General features: G+C 39.0%; 1 protein-coding gene across 1 annotated transcript in view; it reads left to right on the plus strand.

The window, feature by feature from the left end:
* PCSK9 (proprotein convertase subtilisin/kexin type 9) overlaps nt 1-18,236 on the plus strand; it is a 243,288-nt gene that overhangs the window by 86,996 nt on the left and 138,056 nt on the right. Inside the window, exon 7 of the mRNA XM_044085507.1 lies at nt 16,331-16,514. Within this exon, the coding sequence (XP_043941442.1) occupies nt 16,331-16,514 (184 nt within the window). The remainder of the gene's footprint in view (nt 1-16,330; nt 16,515-18,236) is intronic.

The raw sequence follows: 18,236 nt of genomic DNA on the forward strand, positions 1-18,236 counted from the left end.
TCTACTATTAAAGATGCTTTTGATATTTGTATGAGAAATTGTAATCCTGTCAAGGGACAGAGTTAAATGACATGGGGTAGTGGGGAGATTTTGTGGATGAGGACCAGGGTTAGGGTGAATATCACTTTTCTGAGGAGATACTGGTGATAAGGGTAGAGTTGTTATACTTTAATTTGATTTTCAAATGAATTTTGAGACTCAGATGAAAGGTATAGGAGTGTATGAAGAGGTGAATGTAAGAGATGTTGTAGAGGCTAAGGCATATAATGAAGTCATAGTGAGAAATGTTGTGGGTGGGCTGAATTAAGGCTATGGTAGAAAGACAAGTATGGTATGAGCTTTCTGTAGTTAGAATAATCAAAAGAATTAAAAGTAATAGGTTCATAGTTCTTAGGTAAATACTAAGCTACATTCACTTGCAGGCCATTTTAAGCCTAGCCACTTTGTGTTCAAAATAACATATCCCATTTGGTTATAGATTGTCCTTACCCATCCCATTGTTGATAATTAGGTTTAATATCATGTTAACAAAGTGCACGGTATCAGGATGCACATGTTCAAATTGCAATTTGCAAATATACATCAAAACAAACCAAAAAGGATCGACTCCACAACTGCGAATGCTAGTGTGCATTCGATGTTGTGAAGTCAATTTTCTACATGGAGATCTCACTACAGTGGGATTGGGAAATGTACCCATTTCCTCACTATAGTGCGATCTCGGAGTTTGTATGTATAATTAGCAGGGGTTGTGGGGGGGTGCAGGGGGGCTTGACATTAGTTGGACATATCTGGCTGGTGAAGTGTGCTGGGTAATGTTAACTATGTCGAAAATGGACTTGTCAACATTACCGGTTTTGTCTTTGTACCTTTATGATGTGTGTAATTTCAAGTTTGTCGAGTAAGTCATTACTTAATGGAATGCCTTTCCAGGTTCTGACAGTAAACCAATAATTATATATTACCCCAATGAGAATAACTGGGATCATACTGTAGATAATTTGAGGGGAACCATGCATGGAATAAAGCATTTAGGAGCTGCGTATGTCCAGTAGTAGTACTGGAGTAAATTTCCTGTTTCCCATCCATAGATCCAAGTTGCACTTGAATATGGATAGGGATGAACTTTGTTTTATGTGGATGGGGAGTCTCTTCCAGAGTAGCAGTATCCTCTGTGAGATATACCTGTCCCTCCACACCATTCCATTGATGATGCAGAAGAGATTCAGATACCTAAACATAATATTTCTGATGCCAGTTGACTTTCTGATGTGAAGTAAAACCATCATTTTTTGGGTAAGAGGATACCTTTTATGTCAAATACAGGTCATCTCTTACCAGTCTGTAGAATACTGAGTATAGTGATAGGGCTTTGAGTCGGTCTATGCAGGATATGTTGTTTAGGCCCTATATCCTTTTACTAAGGTATCTTTGTGGGCATTCCAGTTGTTGCATGTATCTGGACAAATACATGCCAAAGGGGACATTACATTTAATGATTGGCTGAATTAGGGTTGAGTAAAGAGTGGCAATAACATTCCTAGATGTAGACACAATCCTTTGTTTATAAGCTGTGCAGTATAGAAGGGCTTTTCATATAAGGCTGGTCAGACTTATAGATCTGTAATTGTCTGGGTCTGTGGAAGGTCCTCCCTTATGCAGGGGAATGACCGTAGCTGTTCTCCATTCTCTTGGTACAAAACCCTGTATAGAGACTGAAATTTAACAGTGCTGTTGGGAGTGTAGCTAAATTGTGCTTCATGTTGTTTAAGCTACATCTAGGGATATTGTCAGGACCCATCAATGTAGTATTTTAAGCTTTTGATAGCACTTATGTGATAGCTGGAGGTCAGCCAGTTTCAGGTATATTTTGAGGGACAGATGGAGAGGAGAGGGGGGTAAAATTAGAGCTAAATTTATGAGACAGTAGGTTTGCTGTATATTCAGCCTCAGTGTAGGTAACATCATTCACAATCAGGTCAATGCATTGCTGTGTTGTGCTTATGAGATTACAAACATAAATAAAAAAATGCTTTGTGTCACTATTTTGTCCTAAGATTTGGCTTTGGTGGATTTTATTAAGTTCCTGAGTTTGTTTTATTTCAGTGACAAGGGCTGTAACTTTCTGGGAATTACTCTTCTTTCTTTTGGTCAAATTTGTTTTCCTTTTATTCTACAGTTTGGTGCTGCTATGGTTCCATCATGTTGGTTTGTTTCTGGGGTTTGCCCTGCCCTTAATCCTATGGGGTTCAGCTGCATTTTGCAGCAGTTTATATGCTGGCACAGAGTGGTGGAATAGATTTCTGTGTATTCAGTGGAGTTTTCTGGGTTTGGTCTGGATTTGAAGCTTGCCACTATATAATTTAGGATTAGGTAGTCTGTCTTAGAAAAAAAATAATTTCTAAAGGTACCTTGAGTGTAAGGGATCTCTGGTTTCAGTTTTATTTCAAAGGACATTGCTTTATGGTAAGACCTAACAAGTGATGGAGATACACAAGGAATGGTGCAAGATGCTCCCATATTTGTAAGGACAAGATCCAAGATGTTATTCCTCCTAGTGGGTACTCTGACTAATTAATTGAAACAGGGCATTAGTATTGACAAAGTCCAGGAATCTCTGCTTGTGCACTAGTGGTGGTGCAAGTTTCCCAGACTATAGCTGCATAGTTCCAGTGACCTGAGAAAATGGTATTGGTTTTAATATTAAGTGATTGTGGTTCTTGTAGGCAGGTGATATGGATTTCTTCTATCATAGTAGGAGTTCTGTAGCTAGGTAATGTGTGGTATTGGACCTTTCTAATGGTTATTTGGACATGAAGAACCTCTAGTGCATCATACTACTTCACTTGATATGTCTCTCTTCTGGATAGAGATTGAAACACCACCATCTTTCTCCCCTCCTGCACACTAGCTGGTCAAAATGTGTGGAAGGCATTATAGTCCTGCACAGCCAAAGTGCTCTCCGAGCACTAATTTTCAGTGGGTTTAGAAATAAAATATGCAAGGCTAGAGTTAGTTACCGAATAGCTGGGTAACTACAGTAGAGATAGTAAGGAAGACTGCTAGAAAGGTGCTTGGTGTGACATCTGGACAGAGGAAAGAGGACAAGGACACCTGGTGGTGGAATGAGGAAGTACAGGAGAATATACAGAGGAAGAGGCTGGTGAAGAAGAAGTGGGATTGTCAAAGAGATGAAGAAAGTAGACATGAGTATAAGGAGATGAGGCGCATGGCAAAGAGAGAGGTGGCGAAGGCTAAGGATAAGGCATATGGAGAGTTGTATGAGAGATTGGACACTAAAGAGGAAGAAAAGGACTTGTTCCGATTGGCTAGACAGAGGGACAGAGCTGGGAAAGATGTGCAGCAGGTAAGGGTGATAAAGGACAGTGAGGGAAACATACTCTCAAGTGAGGAGAGTGTGTTGAGTAGATGGAAAGAGTACTTTGAAGGGCTGATGTATGAGGGTAGTGTGACATTGGTGAGGACTGCAATGGGAGTGACAGATACGTTTAAGGTGGAGGTGGGATTACATCAAGGATCAGCTCTGAGCCCTTTCTTATTTGCAGTGGTGATGGACAGATTGACAGATGAGATCAGACAGGAGGCCCCGTGGACTATGATGTTTGCAGATGACATTGTGATATGTAGTGAGAGTAGGGACCAGGTTGAGGAGACCCTGGAGAGGTGGAGATATGTTTTATAGAGGAGAGAAATGAAGGTCAGCAGGGCTAAAACAGAATATATGTGTGTAAATGAGAGGGAGGGTAGAGGAATGGTGAGGATGCAGGTAGTACATTTGGTAAAGGTGGATGAGTTTAAGTACTTGGGATCAACATTTCAGAGTAATGGTGAGTGTGGAAGAGAGGTGAAGAAGAGAGTACAGGCAGGGTGGAATGGGTGGAGAAGAGTGTCAGGAGTAATTTGTGACAGACGGGTACCAGTAAGAGTGAAAGGGAAGGTCTATAAGAGGGTAGTGAGACCAGCTATGTTATATGGGTTGGAGACGGTGGCACTGGCAAAAAGGCAGGAGTCAGAGCTGGATGAGGCAGAGTTAAAGATGTTACAATTTGCACTGGGTGTGACTAGGATGGACAGGATTAGGAATCGGTATATTAGAGGGTCATCTCAGGTTGGACAGTTTGGGGACAAAGCAAGAGAGGCGAGATTGCGTTGGTTTGGACATGTGCTGAGGAGGGATGCTGGGTATATTGGGAAAAGGATGCTAAGGCTGGAGCTGCCAGGTAAGAGGAAAAGAGGAAGGCCTAAGATAAGGTTTATGGATGTGGTGAGAGAGGACATGCAGGTGGTTGGTGTGAACGAGCATGATGCAGAGGACAGGAAGAAATGGAAACAGATGATCCACTGTGGCGACCCCTAATGGGACCAGCCGAAAGAAGATGATGATGAGAGTTAGTATAATGCTACAAGCAGTTAGATTAATAAAATGATTATGTGGAAAACATAATGGAGTGCAATGGATTGAGAATGCTAAGAGGGATGGAAAGAGAGAAATAAGGAAGTCGGTGAGGAAGAACTGAGAACGTGGGTTGGAGGGTGTTATAATGACTGAACAGTTGAAACGTATGTAACTTTATGAGGATGATGACAGAGGTTAGGATGATATGAGGTATGTAAGCAAGTGAGGGAGAAGTCAGTGAGGAGGAAGAACAGAGAAAATGGAGGATGCTGTAATGATTGAAAATATGAGACATATAACTTCCAAGATGGCTGCACACTGAGTAGCAGCTTAACTCTAGCTGTTCCAGGGTGAAAAAAGAAACTCAACAGAGAAAGCCAGTAAACTTTTGTGTTTATGAGTAAATTTCAGCAACTGCCTAGTAAGTGTACTACCTGGATGCCAGGGAAAAAAAGAAATGCAGAGCACCTGGAAAAAATCAGCTACAAAAAAGTGAGGAAGAAACACTGACTGACGAAAGTTCTGCAGCTGTTCAGCAAAAAACGAAGTAACTTCCAGACATGACTTACAGTAACCTACAGGAAGATATAAAACAACTGCACACAGACCTGGTTAAAATAAACAAAACACTTATGGAGTAGCAGGAAAAATGGAAGAAGCATTAAACAGATGTTCAGATGAGGTCATAAAGCTGCAAAAATCAGAGGATGAAATGAAGAAAAGGCTGGCTGAATGTGAGACTGCTCAGGAAGAGATGTTTCAAAAAAATAATAGAATTACAGAGCATGTTGGGAAAACCTGAGATTTTCAACTGTAGCAGAGAAGGTATAAGGAACAGACTGCATTAATTTTATGAAAGCAACTGGACTGGTATTCCACAGCAGCATTGTTAGTTGAAAGGGCACATCGTATGTATGCTCCAAACCTGGCTATGAGAAAGCAACGTAGCGTTTGATAGTAAACATGCAATCCTATCAGCAGAAGCAGTTGATTCTGACAAAACTATGGCAGAAGGACAAAATACTGAAAGTGGGAGACAGCAGAGTGTTTGTGGAGGATGATTACTCATTGCACACCAGGCAGAAGAGGAGTAAATTCATTCCACTATTCAGGGAATGTTGGGACAAGGGTGTGAGATTCAAACTGCCGTAATGAGCTGTCTTCATGGTATTCTTCCCTGAAGGAACAAAATCATTTTGATGAAGTACATGCTACAAAGGAAATATAAAAGTTTGCCCAACAAAAAGTGAGCTTTGAAATGGAGAGTCTGCTTCTTGTTCTCCTGGTAATAAGGTCAGAGAGAGACTGTACCCGTGAAACCTTTTCCACTGTTTCAATGGAAAATGTTGGGGAGAAGGAAGGGAACATAAGAATTGACTAGAAGAATTGAGAGTACATTAGAAATGAAGCAGAGACATGATTTTGGAGATGGAGATGTATAGTAATACAACCAGTAACTTAATGTGGGATTACAGTACAATAATTATATTTGTGAAATATGATAGAACAAGAAAATCTGGAAATATTGGACTTTTTCAGAATTTGTTGGACTTAAGGGGGACTCTAAAGTATATGCCCTACTTCATGTCATTTATGTTTGGAAAAATGTTTTGGGGAGGGGAAGAGAGTTGAGAAAGTTAACTGTAAGTAAAGAAAACATTGCTTCTTAGTCATACAATTTTGTGTTGTATGGTTTTCTTTTCATGTTATTAAGTACAGTTTTCTCAGTTATTTTTAAATGTAATAAGGATTGTAAATAGGTGCTGCTGTTCTTTTTTCTTTTCTTTCTCCCTTCTCTCTTTCTTCTTGTTCACTTTTAAGAAATGTAGGCACTGCAATGTAAAAAAAAGCCTTATTAAAACAGCATGATAAAAGAAAAATAATGTGCTTTGTCTCATTCTTGAATTGGAAAATGACAGGTTTAAGGACCTTAAATTGATTTAGTAACACGTTTTAAGAGAAAGCAAGTAAATGAAAAAGAATATTGAATAGTATGAGGCTTTTTTCTAGCAAATGAATGTATGCCTAGTAGCAATTCTGTATCTAGCCTTCATGTCTCCATGGAAGCAATCTGATAAATAGAAACTGACTGTCTCCATGGAGACACGAGAACCAATCTGATAATGAGTAATTGGCTGTCTGGTTCTCATGTCTCCATGGAGACAATTTGATAAAGAGAAACTGGCTGCAGTCTGGTGCAGAGTGATTGGCTTGGGGAAAAAAAAGAGAAACTGGCTAGGGGATAATGTTCTCTGAAAGCATTCAGGGGTTTTCCCAGCTGGGATAGCTATAAAGATAAAACAAAACCAGGCTGCACCATGTGTCTTAACATGGACAACCTTTCTTTTAGGTTAACTCAGATCTGTGAGCGTGGCTGTCAGTTTGGGACATTTGTTCCAATTAGGAGGGTAAAACTTCAATATTTGAACATGTACATAGTTTTGTGTGTTAGTATTAAATTAATAGGTTTTAGAGGGGGGGTATTGGGGGTTTGTTTGTTTTGTGGTTTGTTTGAGGGCTTTCAGTAAAACAAAAGGTTTTCTAAGATGTGACATAGGATCAAATGGATATGACAAGTTCAACCTGCCAAACAGTGTATGCATGTAACACAAAAGCTGGAACTGGATGTTTAACAAAAAAGATGTTATACATAAAAGGTGGGAATAATAACTTTTTAATTCAATGATTATTTTCTGTAATGTCTTTAAATGTCAAAGGTCTCATGGATCTATACACAAAGGAAGAGTAGTGAACTATATTAAAAATGTAGAGTGCAAATAGCTATGTTACAGGAGACACACTTGGAAAGATCTGAACATGTGAATTTGATAAAGAAAGTTTTTCAGGATGGTTATTCAGCAGAATATCTGAGACAAAGGAAAAGAGGAGTACTTATATTAATTGCAAGAGGAGCTCCAATAGTGATAAAAAGATAATAATGGCAGATTTGTAGCACTAAGGGGCTACTCACAAGGGAGGGGGATTACATTGGCATGTATTTATATTCCATCTAAAACTGCTATAATTGAGATTAAGAAAATTATGGGAGAAATAATCAGTTTTCAGCAAGGACTATTACTTATACATGGGAAATAGAATTTGATTTGCAGCAGTGAAGTTGTGTCTCAGGGGCCCAGAAGGGAAAGCATAACAAAGAAGGGTAGATTTTTGAAGAAATTTATGAAAATCTTTGGCATGAAAGATATGAATTCAGTAATAAGAGTTCGGAGTGAATTTACATATTATTCCCCAAGCTATAAAAACTGGGCTAGGCTAGACAGAATTACATTTCCAAGGAACATGAATTGAACTGAAGGCCTTGATATGCACCAAATAACTATTTCAAATCAGGCACCAATAATAACTAAAATAAAAACACAGGGTAATGAAATAAAAAGGAGACACTGGCACTTCCCCACCAATCTATTGTAAAGAGAAGAATTTAAGGAATGGGTAATGGAGCTTATTCAGGAGCTATTCAAGAGGATAGAAAGTACTTCTGAAAATATATGTAGGGAGTGGGATAAAATTAAGGTGGAGTTTAAAAATACAGTAGAAATAAAAGAAAGGGAGTTATGGTTAAGAAGTAACAAGAATTATTTAGAGGGATTGACAAATGCTGAAGTATTGCAAAATGGGAAATCTCACAGAACAAGAACAGGATCAACTGCAGAAAGCTAACCAGAAATAAGTGATTGCCTCAATAATATACACAAGTGTAGAAAGATTGCTGTTAAGCAACTGTTTTTTGATAACACTAGAGGACAAAAATTTTAGCACAACTACTCAGAAAATAGAAAGTAGAAAGGGCTATCGCCAAGCTTAGGGAGCCAATAACAGGGACAGTAACAATACATCCTGTAGAGATATTAGAATATTTCGGAAATTCTATGAAAGTCTGTATAAAGCAGAAAAATATGGAAATCAAGAAATCAGGAAAAGATACAAATGGATATGTTTATAGAAGAATTATATATGCTAAGGTTAGAGGTAGATGAGGCTCAATTACTAACGGTTAGGATAGAAGGCGATGAGATAAAAATTGTGATGTATAACCAATCTACAGGAAAGTCCCCAGGAATAGATGGTATTCCTGTGGAAGTTTGGAAGCTAGGAGAGAAAAAACTGATACAGAAAGTTTTCTTTAACAATATTTTAAGAGGAGGAGAAGTACCAACATCCTGGAAGAAAGCTGTGATAGCTGTAATACCTAAAGAGGGTAAAGATCCATCAGTTCCAGCTTCATACAGGCCAATTTCAATAAAGTGTTCATGTCTATAATGGCTAAAAGAATAGCAAAAGTAATGCCAAAATTGATAGATATGGATCAATGTGGTTTTGTGGAGGGGAAGAAAACATTTGACAACATTAGCAGAACATTGATGATGCAAAGGGAAGCAGAATGGAAAAAATACCATTGTTGTTGGTGGGTCATAATGCAGAGAAATCATTTGACAGAGTAAACTGGGAATTTATGAGCAGGGCAATGGAAGCATTTGCATTTGCTGAAAAAGTTATAAGGTTGATTAGGAAGATATGTGAGGGATCAGAGGCATACATTAAAGTGGGTGGGGTCCCCTCTGATAATTTCTCCTTGAGCAGAGGGAACCAGGCAGGGGTGTCCTCTTTCCCTTTTGTTATTTGCATTATATTTAGAACCACTGGCAAAGAAAATAAGGGACTTGGAAATTCAAGGATATAATTGGTATGGTTGTAAAGAAAATCTAGCTCTGTTTGCAGATAATATTATTTTATACCTGACAAAACCAGAAGACATTACAGTGTTGTGGAACATTTTGAGACAGTTTCAAATCTTTTCGGGATACAAAATTAATGAGGCTAAAACAAAGGCAATAGTGGTAAATTATGTGCCCACATATGAATCGGTTCAGCATTATTCATATTTACGGAGACATGATAAAATGAAGTATTTAGGAGTATGGATTAAAAATATTTCTGGTATCGCAGCTAAGGATATGTGGGAAGAGACTACAAAAAGATAATACAACAACTGAGAATATGGAAGATTTGTTATATGGATATGGATAGCAAGATATAAGCAGTTAAAATGTTTTTAGTCCCATTAGTCTTATACACAAGTCAGGTATATTTTTATCAAACAAAGGAGGAGTTGTGGACAGCAATTAATAAAGAGCTGAATGACTATCTGGAAGGGGAAGACAGCAAGAGTGAACTACACAGTTAAGGCCCCTATACATAGCACAAGTAGAAAACTATAATTCAAAGTGGAAAGGGATGATGATGAAATGGGGGGGGGCAAGAAACCAGTGGGATGCACTGTCAAAATGCTGGTTGGGCAGATTGTTGTGACGAGGGAGATGATTTTTTTGAGCTATGACACAGAATTGGAATTCCCTAGACATGGTAAGGCCTTGCTGTGTCTAATTATGTTGGCTTCCAAAAAACAATTACTAGAAAATGGAAATCAAAATCTAAACCAACTATACCAGAAGTAGTAAATATAGTAAAAGAGAGAAAACAACTGGAATTCAGATCTTTAGAAAAGGGTAGGAGCAAATTACATAGGAAAAAATGGGAATAGTGGGAGAAATACATACAGGGGAGGAATGAGGTTTAAAAGCAGGCAGGGCTTAAATGAGCTATGTAATATTTGAAAATAACTGGGTAGATTATAAGTGATGTATAATGTTTGCATCTGGGAGTGTGTCACTATGGTTTTCAATGTAAAATGCTTGCAACTAGGATTCAGTCAGTGTGGTTTGTTTTCATTTATGTAAACGTATGATTGCCTATGTTGTAAGTGATGATTTAATAAAGATGTTTCTTGTTTAAAAAAGGACAGGAACTGAATAATTTATGTAATGGTGCTTAGGTTATATGATACATAGCAATATATATGAAGTATAACATTTGTAAACTTGAACTTGTTAATACAGTTTGATTACTTTTATATAAATGTAAATGTGCCTATATCACAAGTGATAATTCAATAAAGGTGTTTAATAATAATAAAAATAAGAAAATATGAGACATATAGAAGCTAGTGAAGGAGAACAGCAGGACAGTGGGAGATGACAGCGCAAAACTAAGAATGGAAAAATGGGAAGATTTAGTGTTAGAGCAGTTTAAGGTGGATGGAACTGTGATAGAAGAGAGGATTGTAGTGGGTATGATTTTAGTGGTTGTATGTATAATTATAAGCAAGCTGGTGGGAGGAGATATGTGGATCTTATTGGGGCAGGAAATATGTGAGTCAGGTGGAGGGAATCTGTTGAGAATTTTGGAATTCTAAGTCACAAAAACTACAGGTCAGGGGGATAATGTACCAGAAATAATTAGATAGTGTAGAGGCAATGTGATTGGGTGGTGGTCATTTGTTTTAGATATAAATGAAGAGGAGAAGGGTTCTGTGGGAATTGTGGTAGGGTAGGGTAGTGAAACAAGGGCAAGTAGAACAGGTCCCAACCACCTCTGTCCTCTGCTCTGCTGAAAATCGGTGAAGGAAGAGATCACAGTAAGATAGTAAGAGCTGAGTGTAGGTCAGAGGGTGTAGGTTGGTGGAACTCTGGTTGTTGCACTTATACTCTAAAAAGCTTAAAGTGAAGAGAGAGGATAAATGTTTAAATGTATGACTGTTAGGAAAAGTGAAAGTGGTATGAAGTCAGCAGTAGCACTACATAATGAGAACATTTGGGGGTGGGGGCACCCCACCTTTATTGGCAGTAGTCTTAAGTCTGCTACTGATGACTTAGTTGCTACAAAACACAAAGGAACTGTCTGCAGGTGTTGATGCAGGGCAGTAGGATTTTTGCTTTCCTTTCATTGAATTGCATGTTGTGTAAGTGACATGCATCAAGCATGGCTTCGGGGGGGGGGGGGGGTTAAATTTTCACACCAGTGATTTTTTTTTTTTTTTTGGTAAAGAGGAAGACCTGGGAGACAGCAGAAGCAGATGTCTGAAAAAAATAAATAATGCAGGAGGTGGTTTAGGAGAGAAAGTAGGGAGAATTTAGAGTAAATTATGGGGAATAATTAGAGAAAATGAGAGTTATAAAAGTAGCTGCTGCTAGCCCCTGGATGGCCCAACAAAATACCTTTTGAGGTTTTACAGTATGGGTGCCATGCTAAGTCTCCTGGAACCAAACTGGTAGGTACTTTGGCCATAAAGGCAGAAATAAAACTGTATTAATTTTATATAACTGATTCAACAGATTTAGTAGTGAAGAAACGTAAAAAAAACAAAGCAGCACACTGTTTGTTGCAGCGACCACTCCAGACTGCTGCTGCATGTAAGCTACTACTAGATGTGGAACTCAAAGACCAGCCAAGGCAGTAGGCACTTTAAAGTACACACTGCTATAGCACCATTGATGAGATATCTGTAATCAGATAGTAGGAAATCAGAACTAGAAGTAATGGAGGATGAATAACTCAGTGGGAGCTGCAATGAGATAACTCACAGCAACATTCACTATAACAAAGCATAAGCTTTTAAATGTAATAACATTTTGTTATGTGAGATAAATGGATGATAAATCTTTCACTTCAACAGCAACTCATTTCAACATTAAAAGTCTTTTAGCTTTTCCCGGTTAGGGGTCGCCACAGTGGAACTCCGGTCCGCTAATGATTGCCAGTGGATTTTTACGGTGCCGAGTTACTAGCCCAGCACCCAACCTTCAAAGAAAGCACACTCATTCATGCACAAACCTACCTACATGTCTTTAAACGTCACTTGACCATGGGGAGGACATGCAGACTCCATACAGTAGGTGCTCCAGCCGAGATTCGAATGGGAGAACCTCTTGCTGTGAGGCGACAACACTAACCGCTGCACCACTGCAGCCACCAACTCATAGCAACATTAACTATGAAAACTATTTTAAATGTAACAGCATTTGCTGTGTAAGGTAAAGTTGTAAAGCAACAAACGTATGAAAACACAGTTAGCAACCAGGTTAGCCAAAGAGTATGAGCTCATGGATCTAAATGATCCTACTTCAGAATTATTTACAGTGGGATTACTGTTGTTACTAAATCAAGTATATGGGGTCTATTACAGTTAAGACAACCCTTGGCCCAATGTTCTCTCCTCCTCTTCCTTTTACTTCTAGGATTATAAATAAATACAGCTGTCATTTTAGGGCTCTCTGCAGTACAACTCTCACTGTCAGGTTCTGTTATATGCCGTTTCCTTCTCCTGCCCTTCTGGATTGGGAACACAACACTTTCACTTTTACTGAGTGTAGGTAATTTTGGAGTTACACTTCTGTTCCTATCTTGAGTGGCATCTAAACTGTGAATCATTGTGCATATGTCTTCAATATCTAATATTACTGAAGGTGCAGTTATGCCATTTTCTTCATTTGTGATGCATCATCATTGCAAGTGCTGTGAATCCTTGTCACTTCATGTCATTTAATTAAATAGCAGCACTTAATACAAATAGTGCTATCCTTTTCAAAGATGATGTCAAGAGATAACGTGTTGCAATTTTTACATTTAATTACACGTCCCTTCTGCAACAAATCTTCAAGACAAAATGGGATTGTTCACAAAACTATACGTTTGGTAAAATAACCACTCTCATAGGGGGATACCCCACTTCCATACTGCCTACATAAAAGTTTGGAACCCTTGCGATAAATGGAAGGTTAGGGTAGTCCTGTCAACTCCTACTATGTACACAAGTATATATTCTTTCTTATTAAAATAATAGTGGCTGTTACAACTGCTTGTAGCAGATGTGCCATTTTAAGTAAATATGATGGGCCACAGTATAACGTCTGAGAACACCTTCACAAGGTAATAACTCTTCAAAGTAGTGTTTCTTCTTTCATACTTCATTTTAAGATATGTATCAGCTTACTTACTGTTTGTCCTGCCATTTCATTGTACTACAATCCTTCACCTCAGAAAGTTAAGTAGTTGTGTATTTTGAGAAAAGCATGTAATTAAATTGACACAGTTTATACAATGAAAGGTCATAATAGTGGTCAAAGTAGTGAAACTCCCATAAGGAAACAGACTGACAAGTTTAAAATTGCACTGCATGAGAGATATGTGGGACATAGTATTGAACTTACACTGGCTTGTAAGTCCTTCACTGAGATGTTCTCTTCATTGTGGTGTATGTGTTTAATAGGTTCATGGGTAAATACTAAGCTAGCTGCACTTGTGAGCCATTTTAAACCAAGCTAATTTACTTCAGTGGTGAGAATCAAACTGTGTACCTTGTGTCTTGTGGGGTAAGAACCTCCTCACTTAACTTGATCTTCAGTGGCTTACACTGACATCTGTGACTTCTTCTTCTTTCGGCTTTTTCCCAGTTAGGGGTTGCTACAGCGGATCACCTGTCCGCTCATGATTGGCAGTGGAGTTTTACAGTGTCAAATTGCCAGCCCGGCGCCCAACCTTCCACAGAAGGCACACACACACATGCACTCACGCCTAGGGCCAATTTAGAGATATGTGGGAGAAAACCGAAGCACCCGGAGGAAACCCACGCGACCACAGGGAGAACATGCAGACTCCACACAGAAGGCACCCCAAACGAGGATCGAACCAGAGAACCTTTTGCTGTGAGGCGGCAGTGCTAACGTCTGCACCACCGCAGCTGCCCACACCGACATCTGTGACTCTGAAGTGGAATTTTCTTTCATAAAAAAAGAGTGCAGGGTATAGCAGCAAAAAATAATAAACCATTGGTTACCCTGACATTGTGTCAAGCTGCTGTTGAACAAAAGTGTAATGCAGGGCCAAGAAGTAAAGAGAAGAGGAGGAGAGCACTGCAGTGTAAACAGTGTGTATTACACAAGATTATAATTTTATCAGTAGTCACGTCTTTTAAGAATCACATTTTAGTTTAGTTATTTGGTTTGTGTCTTGGGTCACATAACTCATGACTAGAAGATTTCTTCTGTGTTCAGATAAGCTAGTTCTAAGGCAATTTCAAAACTTTACCGTATTGCTCGATTATGGTTATCTTGCCATAGCAAGTGATACTACACTTTAGTTTCACCATTCACCTTTTTTTTGTAATCTTGACTTGAGCGACACAATTTAATTTGTTCTGTCATTCTCTGATACCCACTTTATCCTATTCAGAGTCATAGAACAGCCAGAGCCTTTCCTGATGCATAATGGCTGCAAGCTACGGAACAATTTGTGGATGGAATGACTCTGCATTGCAGGGTGCATGCCCACACTTACACACTGCACTCTTACCTATAGTAAATGTAGAGAACCGCCACTTCACCTCTTATGTCAGAAGAAATTAGGGCACCTGACAGAGCCCACAGGGGCACAGAGAGAACATGTTTACTCTGTGCAGAAGGCGCCCCAGCCAAGAACCAAACCAGAGAACCAAGAGCTATAAGACAGCAGTGAACATGATCCTATGATCAGTCATAACCATTGTGCCACTATGAATATCAAACAAAGTGAAAGTGAGCTGCCACAGAAGGGCCTGATTCTTCAGATGACTTATAGATGTTGTTTGTAAGAGCCTGGAAAATATTATTTTGGCATGCCTGACAGTTTAGATGAGGTAGCTTCTTTGTACTGATATAGAGGGTGGTGCATAGGAGAAGCACTCCGCAGGGTATGCATTTACACTGGGAGGTTTCCACAGCTACAGTAGAATTCAATAATGTGATTTGCGAGTTTTGTACCTGGAAACATATCAAACTAGAAAATATTGTTGTGTCACTGAAGACATACACACACAGGATTCCTATTTGGTAAAACAGCAGTTAAAAGTGGCAGCAATAAAGACATTTTAAATACAGAGTACACTGTGCTCCACCAGACATTAATCATTTGGTTTTGAAGTAATTTTGCTGACTTTCAGTTACTCTGCTTTCTCCAAGTTTGTGCAACCTTTGAATTTGCTATGCTAAGTAAGGGGGAATTAAGCCATTAGTATTTGCAGCTAACAGGGTTCTGCCCCTTATACAAAATATTTTTGAAAATATTTCTGAAAATGTGGTTTTGATCAAATGATGTAGCTCTTTTCCACCATATATTAGTAATTTGCTGCAGATTTGTCTTAAACTTTCAAGCCAATGTATGGATCTTTCCCATATAAACTATTGCTTAGTAGTTTGAAGACATTACTAGTTTTTTGGTTTCCCATTTCAAACTCACAGCAACCCACATCATACTCCACTGCCTTGTTTACTCATTTTTTGCTAAACTGAAATATTGACAGAAGAAGGATAAAGAGACCATTAGGGTGGCAAGTCTGCCATTGTTATATATAATTCCTGTATTTTTTAGTACTGCAGGATACAGTTCTCCCTGTCTTCTTTGTGGGATTAATTGCAGTGAGTGACCAACATGCTTTTTCTTTATTCTCACACAGGTTGGCGTCCTTAGTAATGTTTGCAACCACCTGCATGGTATACAGTACATATAACTGTAATATGCTGACCTACTTTGTGGAAGCACTTTTCATGTGTTTAATTTATCACCCACCTCCTTTCGGCACTATGATTTCAAAACAGAATTTTAGTTGAATTCTTCAATATAGTTCTAGTCATATCCTTTAAAGGGCTTGAATTTCTGTGTTGTTCCTACAGTATATGCACCTTTATTTTATCTGGTGAAAATGTTCATACCTTGAGACAGTTCTTTTACCATGTGTTGGAAAACTTTGCAAGCTGAGAAACAGGCAGCTTGGCAGTAATTGCTCTTGCGTAAGAGGACTGGCTTTTTCATTCTGGAATAGTGCTTTCATATTAGTCATAGTGACAGTGATGCAGAATTTAATTATCTCCAGTTGTACAGTTGTGAAAAATGTATGTGATAATCTCAGTGAGGGTGTCAACAGTGCACACATTGCTTCGTAAAGACTGTGCAAGAACTGCTTTTATTTTCTTGCCATTTTGTAAAAGCATTTATTACTTGTTTTTCTTTTGCATTAAATAGGTTATAACTGTTGCAGCTACCAACTACGAAGATCAGCCTGCCTCCATGGGACACCTTGGCACCAATTTTGGCCACTGCGTGGACATCTTTGCCCCTGGTGATGACATTGTTAGTGCTTCCAGTGACTGTACTACATGTTTCACATCACAGAGTGGGACATCACAGGCAGCAGCTCACGTTGCTGGTAAGCAGAAGTCTCGTCTCTGACTTATACAACCTACCAATTCTTTATTGAGATGAATTGTTTTTTAAAACAATTTTGAAACAAAGCACAGCATTGCAGGAATGTAAGCAGTGGAGAAGCTAGGGCTGTGTCTTGTACAACATGGTCATTTCTAAAATGTTTTATCCCAAGATTTCAAGTTGGCATTTGTAAAACCCCACTTCATGAAATATACCGTTATCATTAAGAATTTCTGTCCTAAAAGTTGACTTTTACATTTCACTGTAAAATCCTATACAGTTTAGGAAGTGACTCAGAGATTCACAACAGCTTTGCACAATGTGAAAGTGCTTCTAATTCAGACAGTGCTGTACTACTGAGGTCTACCCCTTCCAACATAGGGGCCACAACATAGCAAGGATTATTGCGGGCAAAGCCACATGCTAATGTGTCAGATCTGGAAAGGAGCTAATGCTAATTAACTATGTATTGTCACCCAGAAATTCCATAGCTACAGATTTATTACTCAGATAATTAAAATTGTACTGTAAATGGAAACAAATCACCAGTGTAAAACATGACTGTCAGCAGTTCCCTGTATGGGAGTACTTGCAATGCAGGTATGTTCACTGAAAGTGGTGTGGGGTTAGGGGTGTTTGTGAGTGTGTGTCTGCATGGGTGATTGCACTAGGGGATTAGATAGGAATCAAGAGTCTGGATACATGTTTGGGTGTGATGGATTGTACCTCCCAGTATACTATTGACTTTTTCAATAACTGTGATTGATGTGTGTGTGTGTGTGTGTGTGTGTGTGTGTGTGTGTGTGTGTGTGTGTGTGCCCCTGCAATGGCCCAATAATCAAGGAGCCTCAATCCTCACCACTAGCACCAGTGAGGGACGTACACATTGAGAGGATGACAAGTACACACACAGTAAAGTAGAATTTACCTTAAGAGCACACAGAGATCACAGTCAGTCTGGGCTGGCTTCTCCCTCTTTCTCCAGATCCCCAATATGACTCCCCACTGGCACAGCTATATGGTTAAGATCTCAGCCGAGTGGCCAAGCTAAGGCCTCCAGCACCCTCTCTGTCCAGCCAGTGCTTCGTGTCCCTGGCCAAGTAGCACACACCCACACACACACACACACACACACACACACACACACACACACACACACACTTTTAGATTTGATTGATATACAAACACACACGCACACAGACCTGGGAAAGGCTGGCACAAGTTTACTAGCTATGCCCCCTTCTGCCCAGACTATAAGGTTAGTAACAGCTGCCACCAGCTACCCTTACTTATCAGTTACTATAAGGCCCTTAAAAGGGTAGCCAATTCTAACGTGTAATGTTATTATCCAAATGGTAAATGTGACCAAGAATGAGGCTATTTAAGAGTGGCCTGTACAGTGTCACCAAAGCAAGTACTCTCAGCGCTTAAATATCTCTAAACAAACCAGCCACAATTCAAAGGTTTAAATATATTTAATAATAAATAATAAAAGAACAAGACAATACTCAATAAGTCAACATAGTGACTACAGAATTCAGAATCACAGGAAATATTTTAAACCAACATTGCAGGACAGTCTCAAATAAACACAGAAAACATCTAAACTAATCTTTATTATATACCTATCTGTATCTAAGAGAGATTATTGTATTCTGATTACTTACTATTAGCAAGGCAAGTGTTGATGAGAGGATGTTTCCAGGTCCAAAGACAAATACAC

Source organism: Protopterus annectens, chromosome 10.part0, assembly GCF_019279795.1.
Source record: "Protopterus annectens isolate FY-2018-M chromosome 10.part0, PAN1.0, whole genome shotgun sequence".
Taxonomy (NCBI): domain Eukaryota; kingdom Metazoa; phylum Chordata; order Ceratodontiformes; family Protopteridae; genus Protopterus; species Protopterus annectens.